Source organism: Macrobrachium rosenbergii, chromosome 1, assembly GCF_040412425.1.
Source record: "Macrobrachium rosenbergii isolate ZJJX-2024 chromosome 1, ASM4041242v1, whole genome shotgun sequence".
Taxonomy (NCBI): Eukaryota; Metazoa; Arthropoda; class Malacostraca; order Decapoda; family Palaemonidae; genus Macrobrachium; species Macrobrachium rosenbergii.
In genome coordinates this window covers 49,163,212-49,181,521 of record NC_089741.1, presented here as the reverse complement: position 1 = coordinate 49,181,521, position 18,310 = coordinate 49,163,212, and the positions used below count along the sequence as shown (strand labels likewise).

General features: G+C 35.3%; 2 protein-coding genes across 35 annotated transcripts in view; both read right to left on the bottom strand.

Moving 5' to 3' along the window:
- The window catches only part of LOC136836329 (5-hydroxymethyl-dUMP N-hydrolase-like), a 53,610-nt gene extending 49,800 nt beyond the window's left edge, over window positions 1-3,810 (bottom strand). Inside the window, exon 1 of the mRNA XM_067100778.1 lies at window positions 3,624-3,810. The gene's annotated coding sequence lies outside the window, so the exon portion shown is untranslated. The remainder of the gene's footprint in view (window positions 1-3,623) is intronic.
- Window positions 3,811-3,900: 90 nt separating this feature from the next.
- LOC136835422 (transformer-2 protein homolog alpha-like) overlaps window positions 3,901-18,310 on the bottom strand; it is a 42,548-nt gene continuing 28,138 nt past the window's right edge. For 8 of the 34 annotated variants that reach the window (XR_010852263.1, XR_010852258.1, XR_010852207.1 and 5 more), the window contains exons 8-9: window positions 15,937-15,997; window positions 12,661-13,661 (exon numbers count right to left, since the gene is read on the bottom strand). Coding sequence is in view for 7 of the 34 variants with exons in the window: in XM_067099054.1 (XP_066955155.1) it covers window positions 13,642-13,661 (20 nt within the window). In the remaining 27 variants the exon portion in view is untranslated. Of the gene's footprint in view, window positions 4,409-5,988; window positions 6,097-8,008; window positions 12,641-12,660; window positions 13,662-15,936; window positions 15,998-18,310 lie in introns of those variants that run through there. The other 26 variants (XR_010852210.1, XR_010852168.1, XR_010852153.1 and 23 more) reach the window with 7 other exon arrangements.

Sequence of the window (18,310 nt, the reverse complement as noted above, 5' to 3'; positions counted from 1 at the left end):
AGTAATATGTTGCCACCTTTTTTGAGTCTTGGGAACTGCTGTCTAAATCCAAAAATGGAATCATCATCATAAAACACTACTCCCACAAGATGAATGGATGATACATTACAAGCACTGAGACTTGATGTTCATTCAGTACTTGGTATGACAAAATGGCAAAATGACATGACAGATAAACACTCAGAAAACTCCATTTCACTCAGTTTTCTAATAGTTAAATAGTTACTCATTTTCCTTTCATTACATTTATTACTAATGGTTTAAAAAAAAAATTATCCATTAACAGGTAGGAAAATGAAAACACAAGTTTAAACAATATGACCAGAGAATATCATGACAGTAATCTTATTTCTTTAAATGTATTTTTAAAAACTGATGAGTGCAATAATGTCATCATCTCCCATAACTTCAGGTAAGGACTTTCCATCATAATGTAGTTACAGCAGTGCACCAAAGTATGCTCAGCTGATGATAGCTAAAATGTACTGAGTTGGGGAGGTATATGCACTCATCATCCAGCTTACAACTATTTCATTCCCATCAATCTGGAAAGAAGACAACCAATACCTTCAGCTGCTTCTCAGGCTTTTAAATTTCCTTATAAAATGGGACCTTACGAGTCGCTTCACGTCCAAATTGGGTATTCTGTACCATGTGTAATATGGAACTGAGTAAATAGCATTTCTTACGTTTGTCAACCCGTTTTCCAAATTCCCACATGGGCTGGGACCCAATAAAATCATATGGATTACATCCAACAAAATATGTAGAAAAGCCTCTCCTAAACCTTACATAAAGTTGGGTGACAAAGTTACAATTACTTATGGAGTCTACTGTGCTCTTAGTCTAAACATATTACTGTATAAAATTCTTAGTGTTTTGAATGGCACACTATACAATGGTAGTTTTGCCTCATAGACTTCACCTTCTAACACGTGTTCAGCCAACTCCATCTTCAGCAACGCAAGTTCTGGTACAGTCCACAGTGAAATAGATTGTGGTCTTACTACACCAATCTGTCATTTGAAAGGGTTTTGAGCATCATGCTGTTAACCTTTCTGAGTTACATTGCCCAATAATCATTAATGTTGGATTTGGATGGGAGCTTTTTAGACTGGCAGTATAATGCAACCGAGTTCCTCTCTTCTAATCTCTTAAATACTTCATAACAGCCAACATAAGACAGTTGTTCAGAAAAATTCTGGGCTTACCCAAAGACCAATTGTGGACAATTAAATCAGTTTTGAACTATTAGCAGCCATAGACCAATATGGACCTGCACAAAGAATAACAACTGAGTCAAGACCATCAGCTCCTCAGTTAAAATTGGGCACCATAATTACAATATTTAAAGGATTTTAAAAACATTTTTAATCAGTCTATTACTCGACCACTAACCTTTTGCAAATGTATTACGTAAAAATTTTCACCGAAATCCATTTTCATCAACCTATTTCCTTGATAACTGAACATTTTGACAATGGATGGTCACAGATACAGTACATTTCAGTGCCCTGGCAAGTCATCAGTGAACTGAAAGGCTTTAAATGGTCTAGATAAGGCATCCATGATATTGTTAATAGCTAAAATAAAACAAGTGAGATATTGTTAATAGCTAAAATAAAACAAGTGAGATGACATACATTGCCACATGGGATTCTTCCTTCCTGTTGATATACTACGTCCATTTTAATGTCCCAGATAAGAATAAGATGAATTTATGAACTTTATTTCTTCCCCTATGATATTAGTTTTGCAGAGTTGCTTAATGCCAAAAATGCCAAGTAGAACCATGTCCCTTCAATATCAGAGACCCAATGGTTGGTAAAACCCTGCTGGATTAGATTGGTGAAGTGTATGGGCTATTTTTGTGGAAACCAACTTGATAGTGAGAAAAATTTATTGCTTTCCAAGGGCCACACTAATCGTTTTATTTCCTCCATCAGTTTGCAGTTACTACTAGTTTACTGGAAAGGGAATTAATATTTGTGAATACGTGAAGATTAATTTTTAAAATACCTTTGTTGAGTTGCTTTTTTAACTAAGTATCGCACTTTTAAGAGTAAAATGCATTTTTCCTAACATACAAACCCGAGGTCCTGTACATATGGGGGATACTTTCAGCTACGCCGAAAGTATCCCCCATATGTAAAGGACCAAGGGTTTGTATTTGTGTAGGAACAAATAACTTTTCAAGGTCGTAAACAAGAGTTCTGATTATCTTCTTGCAAAGATAACCTTCTATAGGGGTTAGGAACAGCCTAACAAAATTGTAATCTTTGGTCCGCAGGACGTGGCATATTTTCCAAGGTTTACTTCATGAAAAATCAAACAAGCATCTTTGACCCAGGTAATACAGTAATAAGGCCAATAACAAAAATTGAAATAAGAATAAAGTCAAACTGATCACCACACAAGCAACTTCAAAGTTTGAACCTCCAAGTTCCACAGATTCAATTAAAGCATTTGGAGGATCATTAAACAATTTGGTTACACGAATAGATCTTGAAACTATGGTACTGAACCTCAAAAGAAATACAGTAGTATCACTACTGGAATTAACAGTATATCAAATACTACACGGTGGATGGTATATTCTGGGAAGACTGGGAAGATCTGAAGGCCATGATGATCAGAATTATGATAACTGAACACTAAGCTAATTGAACATAAGTGCCAAAAGTTAATATCACAATAAGGTACGATGTATTTGACATTTTTCCAACAATTTCAGATACAAATCTGCTGAAGACCAAATGAGAACAATGTTCAAAACATTTTGTCCGGAAAGAGTTATCTCCGAAATTTTTCAGACCTCAGTATAGAAATTTTTAATGGAAAAATAGTCTGCAGTAGTATGTATGCATGAGTATACTGCTATATACAAGAAGCTTTTGCCAACTTCCTCAGGTTGGCAAAAGCTTCCTGTATATAGCAATACACTCGTTACATACATATTACTGCAGACTTTCTTTTTCCATTTTAGATCATGAGAAAGTGATATCAGATATTTTTTGTACAATTGAAGATATAGGCATAACTAATTATCAAAAGAAAATTTGCAATAATGACCTCTGAAACTTGAAATGAGTTACAAGTAATCAAAGTAGTCAATGAAAATATCTGGGTGGGGGAATAAATGTCCTAGACCTGCCAACAATCGTACTTTTTGTTAGGTTTTAACACTAACCAACATACTTCGTACCATGCACTAATTTCAGATAAATTTTTACATCAATCACCAACTACATGTATCTCATTATTAGGACAATGTTCGCCTTAAAGGCCAACCTACACAATACTGTATCCTGGGATTGGGTTACTCTTTAAATGCATAAATCAACAGCATTCAGTAGTTCCACATTAAATAGGAATTTTCTCCTGAAAACTAATAACTAAGATAACCTGTAATACACACAATGACTTTGGTTACATACAGAAACAGAGATTTCTTCTGCTACCTCCTTTCGCTAATAATTATGGATATGTCAACATTGTGCATCTGTGTAACTTTGCACCACAGTAGTTAATTCTGAATGGCACAACTGATTAAATCATCTGAGACCTACTGAACAGGTAACTGCAACTGCATCCCTACAGAATAAAACAATGTTTCTACTTACCAACACCTTGCAATTGTTACTGAGGATTTGATGGACAGAATATTGCCTGAATTTCATTCTATTTAGCAGAATACTTGCTGAGCATCATCCATTTTTTTATAAATTAGCAAAACTTTACTTAGCACTAATCATTTTGATTTTCTCTGCATGGTTTCAGTAGCTCTTGACTTTCTTATATAGGCATTTTCTGTTAATGACAGTACTGTATGAGTTATACTTAAAATGGTACAAAAATCTTATATAATGCACACCACAATTGTGTATAAATGACAACAAACAAGATTGGAGAGTTTATTTTAAAAATTCACAACACTACATGTATAATGAAAAGTATAAATTTTTCCCAGGTAAATACAATTATCTTTTTATAAGAAGTAAAACTGATCAGGTAATACTGGACTCTAATGACAAATCATATATTTACAACTTAAATACTTTTGGAACTTACATGGCTAATTTCCTGAAAGCTTGCTGATTTCTCTTGTTGGTAGATTCCCTATAAATTTGCAGTGCTGCCTGAGAATAAGATGACATTCCATTCACATTTGTTGTTGTTCATTGCTAAAAGATTTCCTCCTTGTCGATATAAAATATGCCCATTACAAAAAATAGTGCAGTAGTTCCTTATATTTCAATTACTTATTTCCATACAGGGTGTACAATTTACACCTATAGCATTCCAGGAAGTGGCTGCTTCATCCTGTTTAGATCTTTCATTTTTCAGACCCACTGCTGATATCAACTTCTTTGGTCACCAAGTATGCCTCCACTGCTTCCTTTTTACTCTGGAAAAATAAAAAGGGGACTTGTAAAAATACTCAAAATACATGGGCAAATTGAACAACTTTTCATATACCAATTTTAATAACTGTTTCCTTTATTGTTGGCTAAAATTATGGCCATGTACTTTTTTTTTTTCATTCCAAAGCTCAACTCAAGCTTGCATTAAGCAATACAGTACAGTAAGATCCATACCAAACCTTGGTATGGATCCACCTGAAAAGACAGGACTTAATATATAAGATAAGTAATTAATACTTAATTGCCCATTTCAAAGCAACTTGCAAAAAAAATTTCTTTCTGTATGTGTAGTTGGCATTTTCCAGGTTTTTCACTCAAGACAAAATCACTACCAATATCAAAATGTTTGTACCTATAATACCCTTTTTCCCGTCCTTTCATAATGAATTCCCATCATTCACTTCTCAACAAAATATCATTCAGTTTGTCAAGGAAAGGTTACACTGTACATTAAACTTCAACTCCTAAAAAACTTGTGGTTTTAAGGATGTAAATCATTTCATGAATTTTTATAATGAATTGTTACTACATCCTCCTCAACTATAAATCCCTCAGTTAATTTTTCAGATATAACACTGAGGGTTCTTATCTTTTTCTTCAGTTTTCTCACTATCCTTAGTCACTTTCAATGAAGGCCTCTTGAGTGTCATTGGGACTGCAATGATGTCATGTAAAATTTCCTTTCTTAACATTCCAATGACATTACATGAATTTACCTTAAAAAATTAAAAAGTTATGCATAATTATGACATTTCTCAACAATGGAATGACATCTGGAATGTTGGGTGATGGTTTAATTACCTCCCATAAAATTGGACTATTTAAAATGTCCACTACTAAAGAGTCCATATATATATATATATATATATATATATATATATATATATATATATATAATATAAATCATATAGTTTTACCCTAAGCATCCTAAGGAAAAAAAAAAAAAAAAAAGTTTTACCCTAAGCATCCTAAGGAGAAAAAAAAAAAAAAAAAAAAAAAAAAAAAAAACGTTTTTCATGGAGCAAAAAGAAATTTATTAAAGCTGATATTAGTAAAGATTCCCTTTCTCATCTAATTTCAATGCATTATTACCACTTTTAAAGGTATCGAAAGCACAATCTTTGGCCCTCAAAATGAGACTAAAACCAGCATTCTGTTATGCAAAAGAAATTTACAGCATACAACAGAACATTTTAAAGCTTAGAAGTGGTAAACCAGAAGTGTGTGTGTTATTACACATACATTTTGAAATGCCCACATAATCTCAGGTTAGTGGGGGATTTACCATCTCCAAAACTATAGCCTACATACCATACCCAAAACTGGTCTCCACTCAGTGTGAACACTGCAATACAGCTTGTTTATCATCAAATACCCTCTTCCTCCAGCCTGTAGAGGTCTCCTACTATTACGTTTATCAAGATTTCTAAGCTATCCCCATACTCCTTTATACAGCTCACTGCAGTTTTTAGTGCATATTAGATATAAAATAGCATATGTCACATACCTTACACCCATAACCAGAAAACTGTATATTAGATATAAAATGGCATATGTCACATACCTTACACCCATAATCAGTCTGATGAAAACTTCTATTGCAGGACTTTAAGAGATTACAGGTCACATCTCCTGTCCTAGTCATCACATGCAAGTACATTAGAAGGATAAGCTGGAATGTTAAGAAAGTATAGAATTAATTATAGTGACAATTCTGATGGTGATACCAGTATCATATATTTAGCTGTAATTTACACTAATTATAATTTCGATCTTCTACATACTTGATAAAAAGGGATGAGGAAGTTAGAAAAGTGGTAGACTTCACGTAGCCAAACGTACACCAGTAGGAGGATTCAAAAATCATGAAAAGGTCAAATGTACTGTATTAACTAGCCATATTCAGGAATTAAGACGAAGTGCAAAAGGGAGAACATCATCAAGAAAAGCAATTTCCTATAACAGGAATATCTTCCTTGTAAATGCTAAATCTGATGATGCTTTAACTTGTATAAAGCTAAACATAAAGGCATAAAATTTTTGTTTTATTCAAGATATACAGCAGCAATCCATAAAGTCCAAGCTTACTAATGTCAGCTAAACTAAAATCTTTGTTTTGCACCCTAAGGACTGGCCTCATACTCTCATTTAATCCATATGACAGTACAAATTTACTGTATAACACACGGAGCAAGGAAGAGAAAAGAATGAACGAATACATGAAATTTGGGCTATATAGCAAAGTGAGAGAGAGAGAGAGAGAGAGAGAGAGAGAGAGAGAGAGAGAGAGAGAGAGAGAGAGAGAGAGAGAGAGAGAGAGAGAATTATATTCGACACTAATTCGACACCTTGGACCACCCCTTTTCCACCCTTTTCTGCTAAATGGAGAGCAAAGATGCAAACAATACACATCCAATATCTGAATTATGCTGCTGGTTGAAATTTGACCAGTTACATGTGCTGCAACTATAATCAGCTACTAAGAACTGCATTCATTCACATATATTCCTTACTAACTGCAACACCTGGTTGCTAGTTAGTATAAATTCCATTCAAAGTACCTCTTCTATGAGAGAAGAAAGGGTTGTGACTAATGGCAAAGTCCAATTTGGGGAAAAAATCTGAGGACTATATAAACAATTGAATAATGATATAGATAATTTTTAGAAAAGAAACAATTAGTTTGGTTAAATTACTACATAAAGAAAATAATGAGGTTATTATACAATCCCCAAACACTAACAGATTAACTGTGATACAAGCATACTATTACAAAATACTATACATACGTATTACGTTATCAGGTCAGGCTTTCTGCATTAAATCTTGTACAAACACTTACTGAATCTGTAACCACATAAGTGTTTGCTGTCACACACACTATAGCATTTACCAAACATACGACCTAAATGACATAAATGTACCAGACAACAGTGGATGCTAATTGCAAGTTTATAGACATGGCAAGCCACGCGATGATGACATGTAATGTTTGTGAATATCCGGTCTGCTTATTGTTTTTTTTTTACCCTGTGTACTGCTGTGACTGTGCACTTATCAGCTATTACAATCATTAAACTGGGTAAAATCCTTTAAATCCTAAAACATGCTCCACATATTTGCTTTTATACCCCCTTGAACTTGGTTCTTACAGACATCAAAAGACTATGAGGTGGGTGGTGGCTACAAAATACTGGTGATTCAGGACTGCAGTGTGGTGCATAATTGTATCAGGATTTAAGATGTAGCAAGGGATGCAAAAAACATTCCTCAAATACCCTACGGTCAAGTGTGCAACTAATTCAAAGTAAGGTACAATTTCTTCAAATTGGTTTTTTTTTTTTTGAATGAAAAATGGAGCAATATAATATTGGGCTTGATTAGTTTTATTTGTCATCAGCAGACTCATTCTTCCATAAAAGTGTCATTCAATAGAGGATGATTTTCAAAGACAGAGCAATGAGTATGACTAAAACAGAAAGTTGCATATACATAAGGCTTTTTGTTCCAAACAAGTACTGTATAATTTCAAAGTACAAACTGCCCAAATAGCAAAACTTCAAATTTGCCATCAAACTACTTACCTCTATAAGCTTTCTTATAGAAGAAATCAGCAGGCTTTCTTGAAGTTTCTTCTAAATGCTATGCTTCACTCATCCAATTTTGCTGTGTTGGTTTACCTTGAACATGGGGCTGCACAAACCACATTTGTTCTTAAACTAACGTGGACTGAAGATCATCAAGGAGTTTCTCTTTATAATTCAAAAGTCCATTAAGAGTAAAGTATTGACAACCATATTCAAGAAGTTTATAGTATATAGAAGGCATACAAGAAAATAAAATTTTAAAAACTGCATTACACTATGATACTATATCTGAACCACCAATATCTGCTGCCACAAAATGTGTGCAGTCAACACAAATTCCCTGCTGAACTAACTAAATAACAAGAATATCCTCCAGAGGTATGACTGTGCAGATACTAACATACTGTGCTAAACATTTGTAAGTAAAGCCCACTTCCATTCAACAGCATCCTTGTCACATTTACTCAACATTCTAATTTTTCTTGCTAAAATTTTTTACTATCTGTATCTGCATATTTCACACAGTACTTTATGAATATTCAGTATGTATATTTTCAAGTTAATAAAGTTACAATTTAGCTCCCAAAAATATTTGCAACCTTGTCTATGGGCTGGTTGTACCAGTTAAAAAAATATACATTACGTACTATATAACGTAAATTACCAGTTGTGCAACGCAAGGTCATTCAGCATAGGCTATATAGGTTTTTTCTGCTCAATGAATGAAATCTGAATTACTAAACACATTCCAAAGATAAATGCTGCTGATGGGCGCAAAAAAGGCCTTTCTTGACTCTTACCTATACTGTAGTACTAAATTACATGTTTACCTTATAAGAATCTAATATGGTGGATGTAAATTTCTTTCACGGTTCTAACTTTCTTCAATGGTATGAATCTGAATGCAAAGAAATTATTGAGGTATTAAAGCTTGAAACTACTGATCCCTGTCCCTCACAAAAATACCTGTATGACACAAACACCTGTTCTGCCTTTAAAGTTCTACAAAAATAATCACAATCCTTATATGCAAGAATGTCATCCAGAGGATGCAGATGAGGACCTTATCTGAAATGAAAAATAATTACAATTCACACGTTTCAACTGAATTCTGGTCAATTTTGTCCGGACCACAGAATCAGAATATTCAAGCTATTAAGTGGCTTTCCAAATTAAATTATACTGGTTCAATACAATGAGGTTCAGCACATGAAGTGCTTGAACAAAAATATATGTTAAGATAATTTCCCTCACAGCAGGAGAGGGGTTCGGAGTATTGAAACTGCCATATACAAGTGCATTCCAAAGCTAAACAGGATTCTCAATGGCAGACAGAAGGTTCACTTGGTTTGGAAGGTCTACTGGTTCCAAAAGAAAAATTTAAATGTCCAAAGCCATAAATGTTTCCACATACAGTATACATAAGCAAATAATGAGGTTGAATGATCTGGTAGAGGGAAGGACTTTCTGACAACTCCAACATCTGTCAATGTTCTAGTGCACATGGGCTGGAGAGGGAGCAGATAATGGTCATTGAATGACCTGGTAGAGGGAAGGACTTAGGTACAGTTGCTTGTGGTGTTTTTATTGCTTTCGTTCATATTTACAGTAGTGTAGTACCTTCATCAGGAATGTAAGCCTTCCATACCCTCAACAATTAAATGTCCCCAGCACACTTTTGTCCAATCTTCCTGGAACTGGCACTGGCAAATACTTTCCATCATCCATAATCTGCTTTTAATGCCTTGCCATGTGGAGTTTGAAACCTCTAAGTTGACAGTCTTGATGCTTAGTATAGCTGGCCTAAAGAGACTGGTTAGGCAAAACAACATTTCATGTAGCTAATCAAAAGAGTAAAAATATTTTTCTGATTAAAAGTGTCCAAGATTCTAAAGAATTTTTTTTATATGATTTACGGAAGAGTATTATCCTTGCCCCCAACAATGACCTGTACTGCCATAAAAAAAAGTCTTTTTAATACCTACATTTAAAATGAAAATGGTCAATTCAATTTGTAAAAAACTTGTCTTCCAGCTGATTTACCACTGTACCTGGTCTTCAGCTACTGCTTTTCATGTCGAAAACCTGTTGTGGCACAAATATTGATATGTCCAAATTTAAGTGCTAAATCTTTATCAACAGAAATTCCAGTCTCTCACTAAGCAGAATATCTGCAGCTTTTTCTCTGCTTAGTTAACAAAACCTGTCACCTGAGAAAAGTTTATGATCAAAGGGTTTGCTAAAATACAAACTTGACTATTATGCTCATTAAACTGAAAATGATGTAGGTTCAAGAGAAACTTTTTGATTTTTCATTTGCCACTGCAAGTTGTTAATGAGACCAGAGCCAAACCTCTAGTTTTAAATAAGTGAGGCTAAAATATTACAGCTTTACAACTGAATCACATTATGTGCTGTATCAATTAGAAAGTCGGTGGGAATATTTTTTCCCCGTCGTCAAAATTTACAGATTAGGCTACACATATAGCGTAATATGAAAAGAATGCCACAGCCTTTGGATGATCTGAAGCTATTACAGAAGCCATTTACTTACAATACGTACAGAGTCCCTTTAATGTCCATAAAGATGAAAATGGTAAACTACTTCATAACAAAGCATTAGGAACTTTTACAACAATGTTAATTTCCCCAACTCCTCTGTACCTACAGGGGTGGGGATCCAAAACTATTTATTAGTTATGCCAATTTTAATCAAATTTCCAGCCACGATTAAATCACAACCACCATTAACATCAAACCATCCGTAAACAATTTGACTTGCCTGAACAACAGTTAAGTAATAAATGCTGTGCACTCTTCACTCCCAATATAGCACCCAGTTCAGATTTGCCCAGTTTTTTCTTTTACTACACATTGCATAATTACATTGCCATATCTCAACAGGAAATGAAAGGGGAGGAGCTTGCTGACACGAATAATTTTAGAGATGAATTGGTAATCAAAACGTAAATAAAGTAACCCAAGAATGTATACCATTTCCTTTGAGCAAAATTTCTTCAACTCCACGTGGAACATTCCTAGCCAGTTTGTTTACCTCAGGTTAAAGAAATAAATGCTTTCCTCAATACCCAAAGCCCCATATTTTTCTTAAATTATTATAAAGGACTGCCTCTGTCTCCCATCCACAGTAACATCTAATACTTTTGCGCTTTAGATCTATTACTCATACGAATAATTATTTTCCCCCACCCTATCTGTTTCATGACAAATCCGTCAATAGTCAGTACACACCTACTGCACTCTTTCAAAAGTGGAACAGTCTGAACCTGGCAGCACTTTGTGCATCTCTCTCTCTTTCTTTTTTTATACACATGAATGTCCACATTGATTGCAAGTCACCATTAAAACAAATTTTTAAAAATACATGTTACTGACAAAAAGATGAAAGGAAAAAATTGGAGATGGTCAAACTACCTCCGACAGAAAAGCATTTCGTGTTCATAAATGGCAAGCTGGAAAGAGAACACTGAAAACAGTAGCTATGGTTAATCATGTCCCTACCTAGAAAAAATGGACAGTCAAAACATGGCTTGCCTATCCCATTTATCAAATTTATAAAGTTTTTCCTGTATTTCATTAAAATACTTTCATTACAGCTAATGATATTTCTTGTTTTAGAAGTATGAAAAACCTATGAATGATAGAATCCTCATGAAATTCATTTTCTGGCAATGATGATCTTGAAGATCCAGTATGTTACTTGGTGACCTGAAAATGTGAAATCTTAATATGCAATTTTTTTTTTTTTTGCCGCAACCTGTGCTTCCCCAAAAAATTATGTAAGCCATGACACCATTGCACATATATATATAAACACATGTACATCACTAAATTATACACAAAACACAATGCAAATAAAAATATTACAAGTGTGTATATCTAATACACCCACATACATTGACAATTCATGGGCATAGGTTGCTGATAGATTAAACAAAGTATTAGTTATTTAAGACCACATATCAGTGTCTTTTTGTGTATAATAATACACATAAATGTGTTTATATAATATACTGCATTTTTGGAGGTTTGGTGAATATACCACACAAACTGTGTAAAATGTATATATACTTCATATCTATTGCCAGTATTTATGAACTGAAAATGACTGTATGTAACGAACAAAATGCTGGAGTCAAATGAGATGAAGGATTACCTGGGAAAAAGTTTTTATGACATTCCCTGACAGGAAGAAGCGCTCTGAGATGATGGGTTGGTGCTTGGCCAAGGTGACAGGTGGACCATTCGCACTTTTGCCAACTTTTCTTTCTCCCTCTTTTTCTTTCTCTTCTTTGCCAGTATCTTGACCTATCAATTACTGTACTTCCCTTCTTACCCTTTTCTTTCTTGAATCAACCCTCTCCCCGGACAAATATCTCTTCTTCAAATGTTTTCATCCTTCGTAAATGCTTCGTCAACTTTCCCGATTAGCTTCGTAAATAATAGCGGATCTTCAGAAGCTTGATCTTAATTTTCTAGACTAGCTTGAAACGCTCGGTTTCTTAAGTGATGAAATATTCCAGCCAATCAATCTTCGCCATGATCTTCTCCCTAATGAGCTTCTTATATTAGATTTCCTTTATCTTCCAATATATCCTCTCTTCAAGCCTTGGGATGACAAAGAAAAATTGTGTTAAGACCGGTTTTATTTATACAGAAAACCACAAACTCCTTTGTACAATATATCAGAAGTAGATATAATTAAACTTTCAGAAGCTGACAAGTCATGGAGAAATATCTTGCTGATAATACACACCCACACTTCTACTCTACCTTTTGCTCTCTCATGCACAGACCTTTTTGTTGTGGTAAACCCTAATTTTAACATAATACAGTACACAAAACAACGAAATACCATGAGACATTAAAACAATGAGCAATGTTTAACGTAAATAACCTATCTACAACTCAAGCTAAAATTGTTCAAGTATCTAATATCATTCTATGATGATGACAAAAATTAAAACAAAAATAAACATTAATAACAACAAACTTGAAAGTTGCATATCCTCTCATTAATTGTTTGTGGTAAAAAAAAAAAAATTATCAAATTACAAAACATGTTTTTACAAGAGGTACTATTTTGATTCAATTAACCTCACTCTGGAAGCTATTAATCAACATACAATGATTATTGCTCTATATACATGATATAATTAAGGAAAGTTTTACACACACACTGTACTCATTTAGAAAACAAGTTCTTGATATAAGATTTCCTTACAAGCAGTTACTTACTCACAAAATTTGGGAGCATAATTAACACAAACTAATGACTATAAAGAACTGTACTTTCCAAACTGAATGCCTTATACCTAAAACTCTGATTCAACAGAAAACATCCTGATCTATTGCTAAGCTGGCCATTCCAAGAACACAAATTGTTAAATATTACTTAACAGAAACACATACCACTTTTTTTTTTTTTGGAAATTACCTTATACTCATTCACGTTTATAAAGGTAATAACATAACGATGCACTAACATCATTCAGCAAGTATATGATATTTGAACTTTCTTTTTTCATAACACAAAACAAAAGAATGGCAACTGCATCTACAATGTAAGATGTTTTCTATTAGAACTGAGCATTAATGACACCAACACCTCAATACCGGCTGTAGCGACCTGAAAAAGGATAAAAGATATACAGAGTCAACATGAAAGTAAATCTCAATAGAAGATATTAACAAAGAACAAATAAGAGAATGGAAAATTTTTTCATCAAGGAAGCTTAGGAACTGTAATTAATGGAATACAGCATACTATTCATCCTTTGTTATACTTTTGGGATTGATGTATAAACTAACTCTGGAAAATACATTATCATTCTATATACAAAAATAAAAATGTAAATTCCAATGTCCCTATAAAAAAATATAAATTCCAATGATATTCCTACAGCGCAAATATAAATTTAAATCTAATTTCAAAATCAGGGCCCAAACTAATTCAGCCTAACTGTTTACATATTTGGTCAATGATTTGATATTCATTTTGAGCAAAACCTGTGTACAGTAAACCGGCCCCTGTATTCGCAGGGGATGCACAAGCCCAGCCCCGAATAGCTAAATCCACGAATACTTAAAACCCCTCTAAAAAAACACTTAGAACTGCCTATTTTGATAGTTTAAACACAAGAAAAACCCTCTAAAAATGCTTACACCTGAGCATTTTAGTAGTTTTATCACAAAAGGTGCATTTATTCGTGAAAATATGAAAATACAGTAATTAGTGGATCCACGAATGGGCGAATTTTCCACAAATAATGGGTAAATATGTTTCACAGAGAAATCCGCAAATATGTGAGTCTGCGAATCATGAGAACGCGTATACAGGGGGTTTACTGCACTGTGATTATTTAGCTATGAAACTCTTACTGATTACCTATTAACTGTCTTAGTTTTTTCCTATGTTAGTTCTTTTTAATGCACACAAACCATTATATTATATGAGCCTTAATTGCTATGCAGATGCTTGTGCCAGTCAAAACCATTTGCCAGACAAAACAGACAACCATTACCCAGAGATAGAGAGAGAGAGAGAGAGAGAGAGAATCACAATTGCTGAAACAAGATGAATAATAGTAGTAGGAATAGGGGAGAGAGAGAGAGAGAGAGAGAGAGAGAGAGAGAGAGAGAGAGAGAGAGAGAGAGAATCACAATTGCTGAAATAAGACATGAATAATAGTAATGGGAGTAGGGTATGTGATAATAAAATGGGTTAGTGTGCATGGAAGTGGAATGAGAACATACAAAGTGCAACTGACAAGAGGCCTCAAGCTCTCACATGAAGCCGGCAGGTACAAGTTCATCAATGAAAAATTCATTAATGACGATAAAAACGAGTTGAAAGGAATGAAATTAGCATTTCAACCGAGCAGAGGTTATAAGAATATTTGGGAAAGCAACATAGCTAAGCAATGATGGAAAAGATATGTAAGGATCAAACCTTTCGAAAATGATAGAGGCAGTATTTTGCTATCCTGTTAACGAATAAAATGCTAATAAATGAAAGGAAGTTGGCAAAATAAGACAAATACTGAAAATAACTGATGAATGATTTCAAAAGGCCCTGATGAAGATGAATAATGGAAGCAAAGCAGAATACCAAGTGACTTGATAAAAGCAGCAGGAAGTCTGTTATCTATGAGTTTTATTAACCCTTACAGTCCAGGCTAAAATATATATTGACACCCCTAGACCAGGCAAACTTTAAGATTGGTCAGGAAAAAAAAAAAAAAAAAAAGCACAATGCACATGGTATATCAATTTATAAAAAAAAAAAAAAAAAAAAAAAAAAGTCTACCTTCCACAGCTAGTTGAAAGTGAATATTTCCAACCCTGTGCAGGGCCTCTTTTCTAAGACCCGTAAAATTTTGAGAATTTTAGTTATACATTTCTTTTTTAATTTTGTTTAATTTAGTAAAATCACAATTACTAGTCACATAATATCATTACGGATAAGAACTAAAATCAGTAACAAATTCTCAGTATATTTATGGTAAAATAAAGATGTGCTGAGATGGGCAGATGCAGTACAATTTAGTGAGTTGTACACTTTTTCTAATATTTCTTTGTACTTTAGTCTACAATATTACATTTACATAGCTGAGATACTCGTAAAAGATAAGAACTAAAACCAACAGCAATCCCAGAGTAAATTTTGTGAATAAATACATACAAGATGTCCTGGGACTGGGAGGTGCAATGCATTCTCCCAAGAAATCTTTAGTCACACTCATCTCCCCTTATCCTGTACTGTTTTAGTCACACTCATCCCCCCTTATCCTGTACTGAAGTACAAGAGTTGCCATAAGTCTTTTACGGCCCCGACAAGTGACTTGAAAAATTTTCCCCGCAAAATTCGTTCAAACTGTATGGCGCGAAATACTGATTCTCACCTGAGGCAAACCGGATCGAACATCTAGAGCTATTATTGCGCCTCACATGATCATGCCCGGCCTGTAAGGGTTAAAATATATAAGAACCTGATAAAGGAAGCAACAAGAGCAGCAGAGGGGGGGAAAGTGTTACACTAGTGGTATATAAAGGTACAACGAATGCAATGCAATGTGGAAATTAGAGAGATGACAACTGAGAATGCCATGAAAATATCTGAAAATGTGCTGGATGAAAGAAAATTAAAAAATGTGCTACATAAAAGGCTACGAAAAAAATTACATTTTCATAATAATTACATAGCTAACGTTTCTAACTCGCGCGGCAACTGTTAAAAAAATTTGTAGTAGCGCTTCTTCTGTTTTTGTGTAAGTGAAAGACCCCTTCCACTATCAGGTAACACAGGACGCACCCTGGCAGGTAAGCGCAATTTGTTTGTGCCCTTATGTCCATAAGAGGGGAGGAGAATGGGCTCTGATTCTGTAATTACTCGGTAAGTATATATGAAAATTACTTTTATTACAAAAATGTCATTTTCATTATAAGCAACTTATCACGTAATTACATAGTTGAATCCCACACTGAATGCATGTGGGATACATGGACATAATCTACTCCAAAACATTAAGGCATGGTAATGACTTTGGAATAGAAATAATTTGCCAGCATTGAATGCAATGCTTGCCGTTTCCTTACCTGGTAAGAGAGCTACTGCAGATGAATACTGCCCCTGGTTGGTGCTCATCTTAACCCGTAGTGGTGTGGCTGGTGAGCCGTAAGTCTACTTAAGTGGGAGCTTTGCAGCGGAGGAAAAGCCTGATGGCTAGCAAAGCATACAAAAGGTGCTCTTGCCTTGGCCGCAGTAACAAAATTAAAAACAACCAGACAACACTGTCACCTATTCTGAAAACACTTGTAAGAAACACCACAACATCTCCACTAAGACTGGTAGATACTCCAGGTACATTGTACCCAGGTTCCCCAAACTCGAAAACCCTACAACATGGCGAAAGGATAGGAGAAAAAAGTGGTTCCTATAATTCCTCACCCACTACCATGCCAGCTACCGATAACAGCCCCAAGGTACTGCAATCACTGAACACTGTTTCCACTTCCTTCAAATAGTGAGACAAAAAAATAGACCTGCACTTCCAGGAGGTCAATTGAATAATGGAAGTCAAGGACATGCTAAGCCTGAAAGCCAGAGAGGTCAACACTGTCCTAATATCATGAACTCTGTCCTATTCAGATAATATCAGAGAGCCCTGACTGGACAAAGTTCTCTCTCTTCTTCCTTGTGACAGAGAATACTCATTAAGTTCTGAATGGTAAATGAATGAGGCCAGGGATTGAACGGGTCCTCGTTCTTGGCCAAAAAGCCTAGGGTGAAGGAGGAAACTGCATCTCCTTTGGAAACCCTACCATTATATCAATGGCTTGAATTTTACTAATACATTTAGCTGTAGCTAAAGCAAAATGGAAGAGTGTCTTGCGTGTGAGATTCCAAAGGGAAGCAGAATGAAGGGGTTCAAAAGCTTGACCGATCAGCCATTTCACAACCAAATCCAAATTCCAAGAGACCAAATTGTCCTGCCTCCTATGCTTAAATACTGAGCTAAGCATATCTGATACCCTTTAATGGTGAAGACAAATTCCTAAGAGTTCCTCAGGTAAAGAAGGAAATCTGCAATCTGTGTCACAGAGGTCTCAGAAGTTGAGACATTGCGGTTGTGGCACCACCTACGGAAGACTTACCACTTGTCCTGGTAGACAAGGCTAAAAGAATTTTGCCTGAATCGTGCAATAACCTCTGCAGCTCCCCTTGAAAAACCTTTCGCTCTGACAAGCTTACAGACAGTCTGAAACCTGTCACGGCAAGAGCAGACAACCCTTGGTGGTGTCTCCTGAAGTGGGGTTGTCTGAGTACAGACAGTTTTTGAAGGATGGGTCTTGGATAATCTACCAAGAGCCGAAGGTCTGGGAACCACTTTCTCAGGGGTCAAAATGGGGTTATGAGGGTCATAGCTGCGTTGTGGTGTGTCCGAAACTTGTTTAACACTTGCCTGATCCAGCTGAAGGGTGGGAAGGCATACAGGTCCAGGTTGGACCAATCTTGGAGCATGGCATCTATTACCCATGTGGGAGGATCTGGGGCTGGAGAGCAAAGTAGAGGAAGGCGATGGTTCTTGGAGGTGGCATACAGGTCTATTGTTGGCCTGCCCAACTGCTTCCAAAGGTCTAGGCAAACCAGGGATCCAGGGTCCACTCGATAGGAAGACCAGCTTCCAACGCCTCAGCTCGTCTGCCATCACATTTAACTTCCCCCTGGATAAATCAGGTGACCAGAGTCACTCGATTTTGTTCTGCCCACAGGTG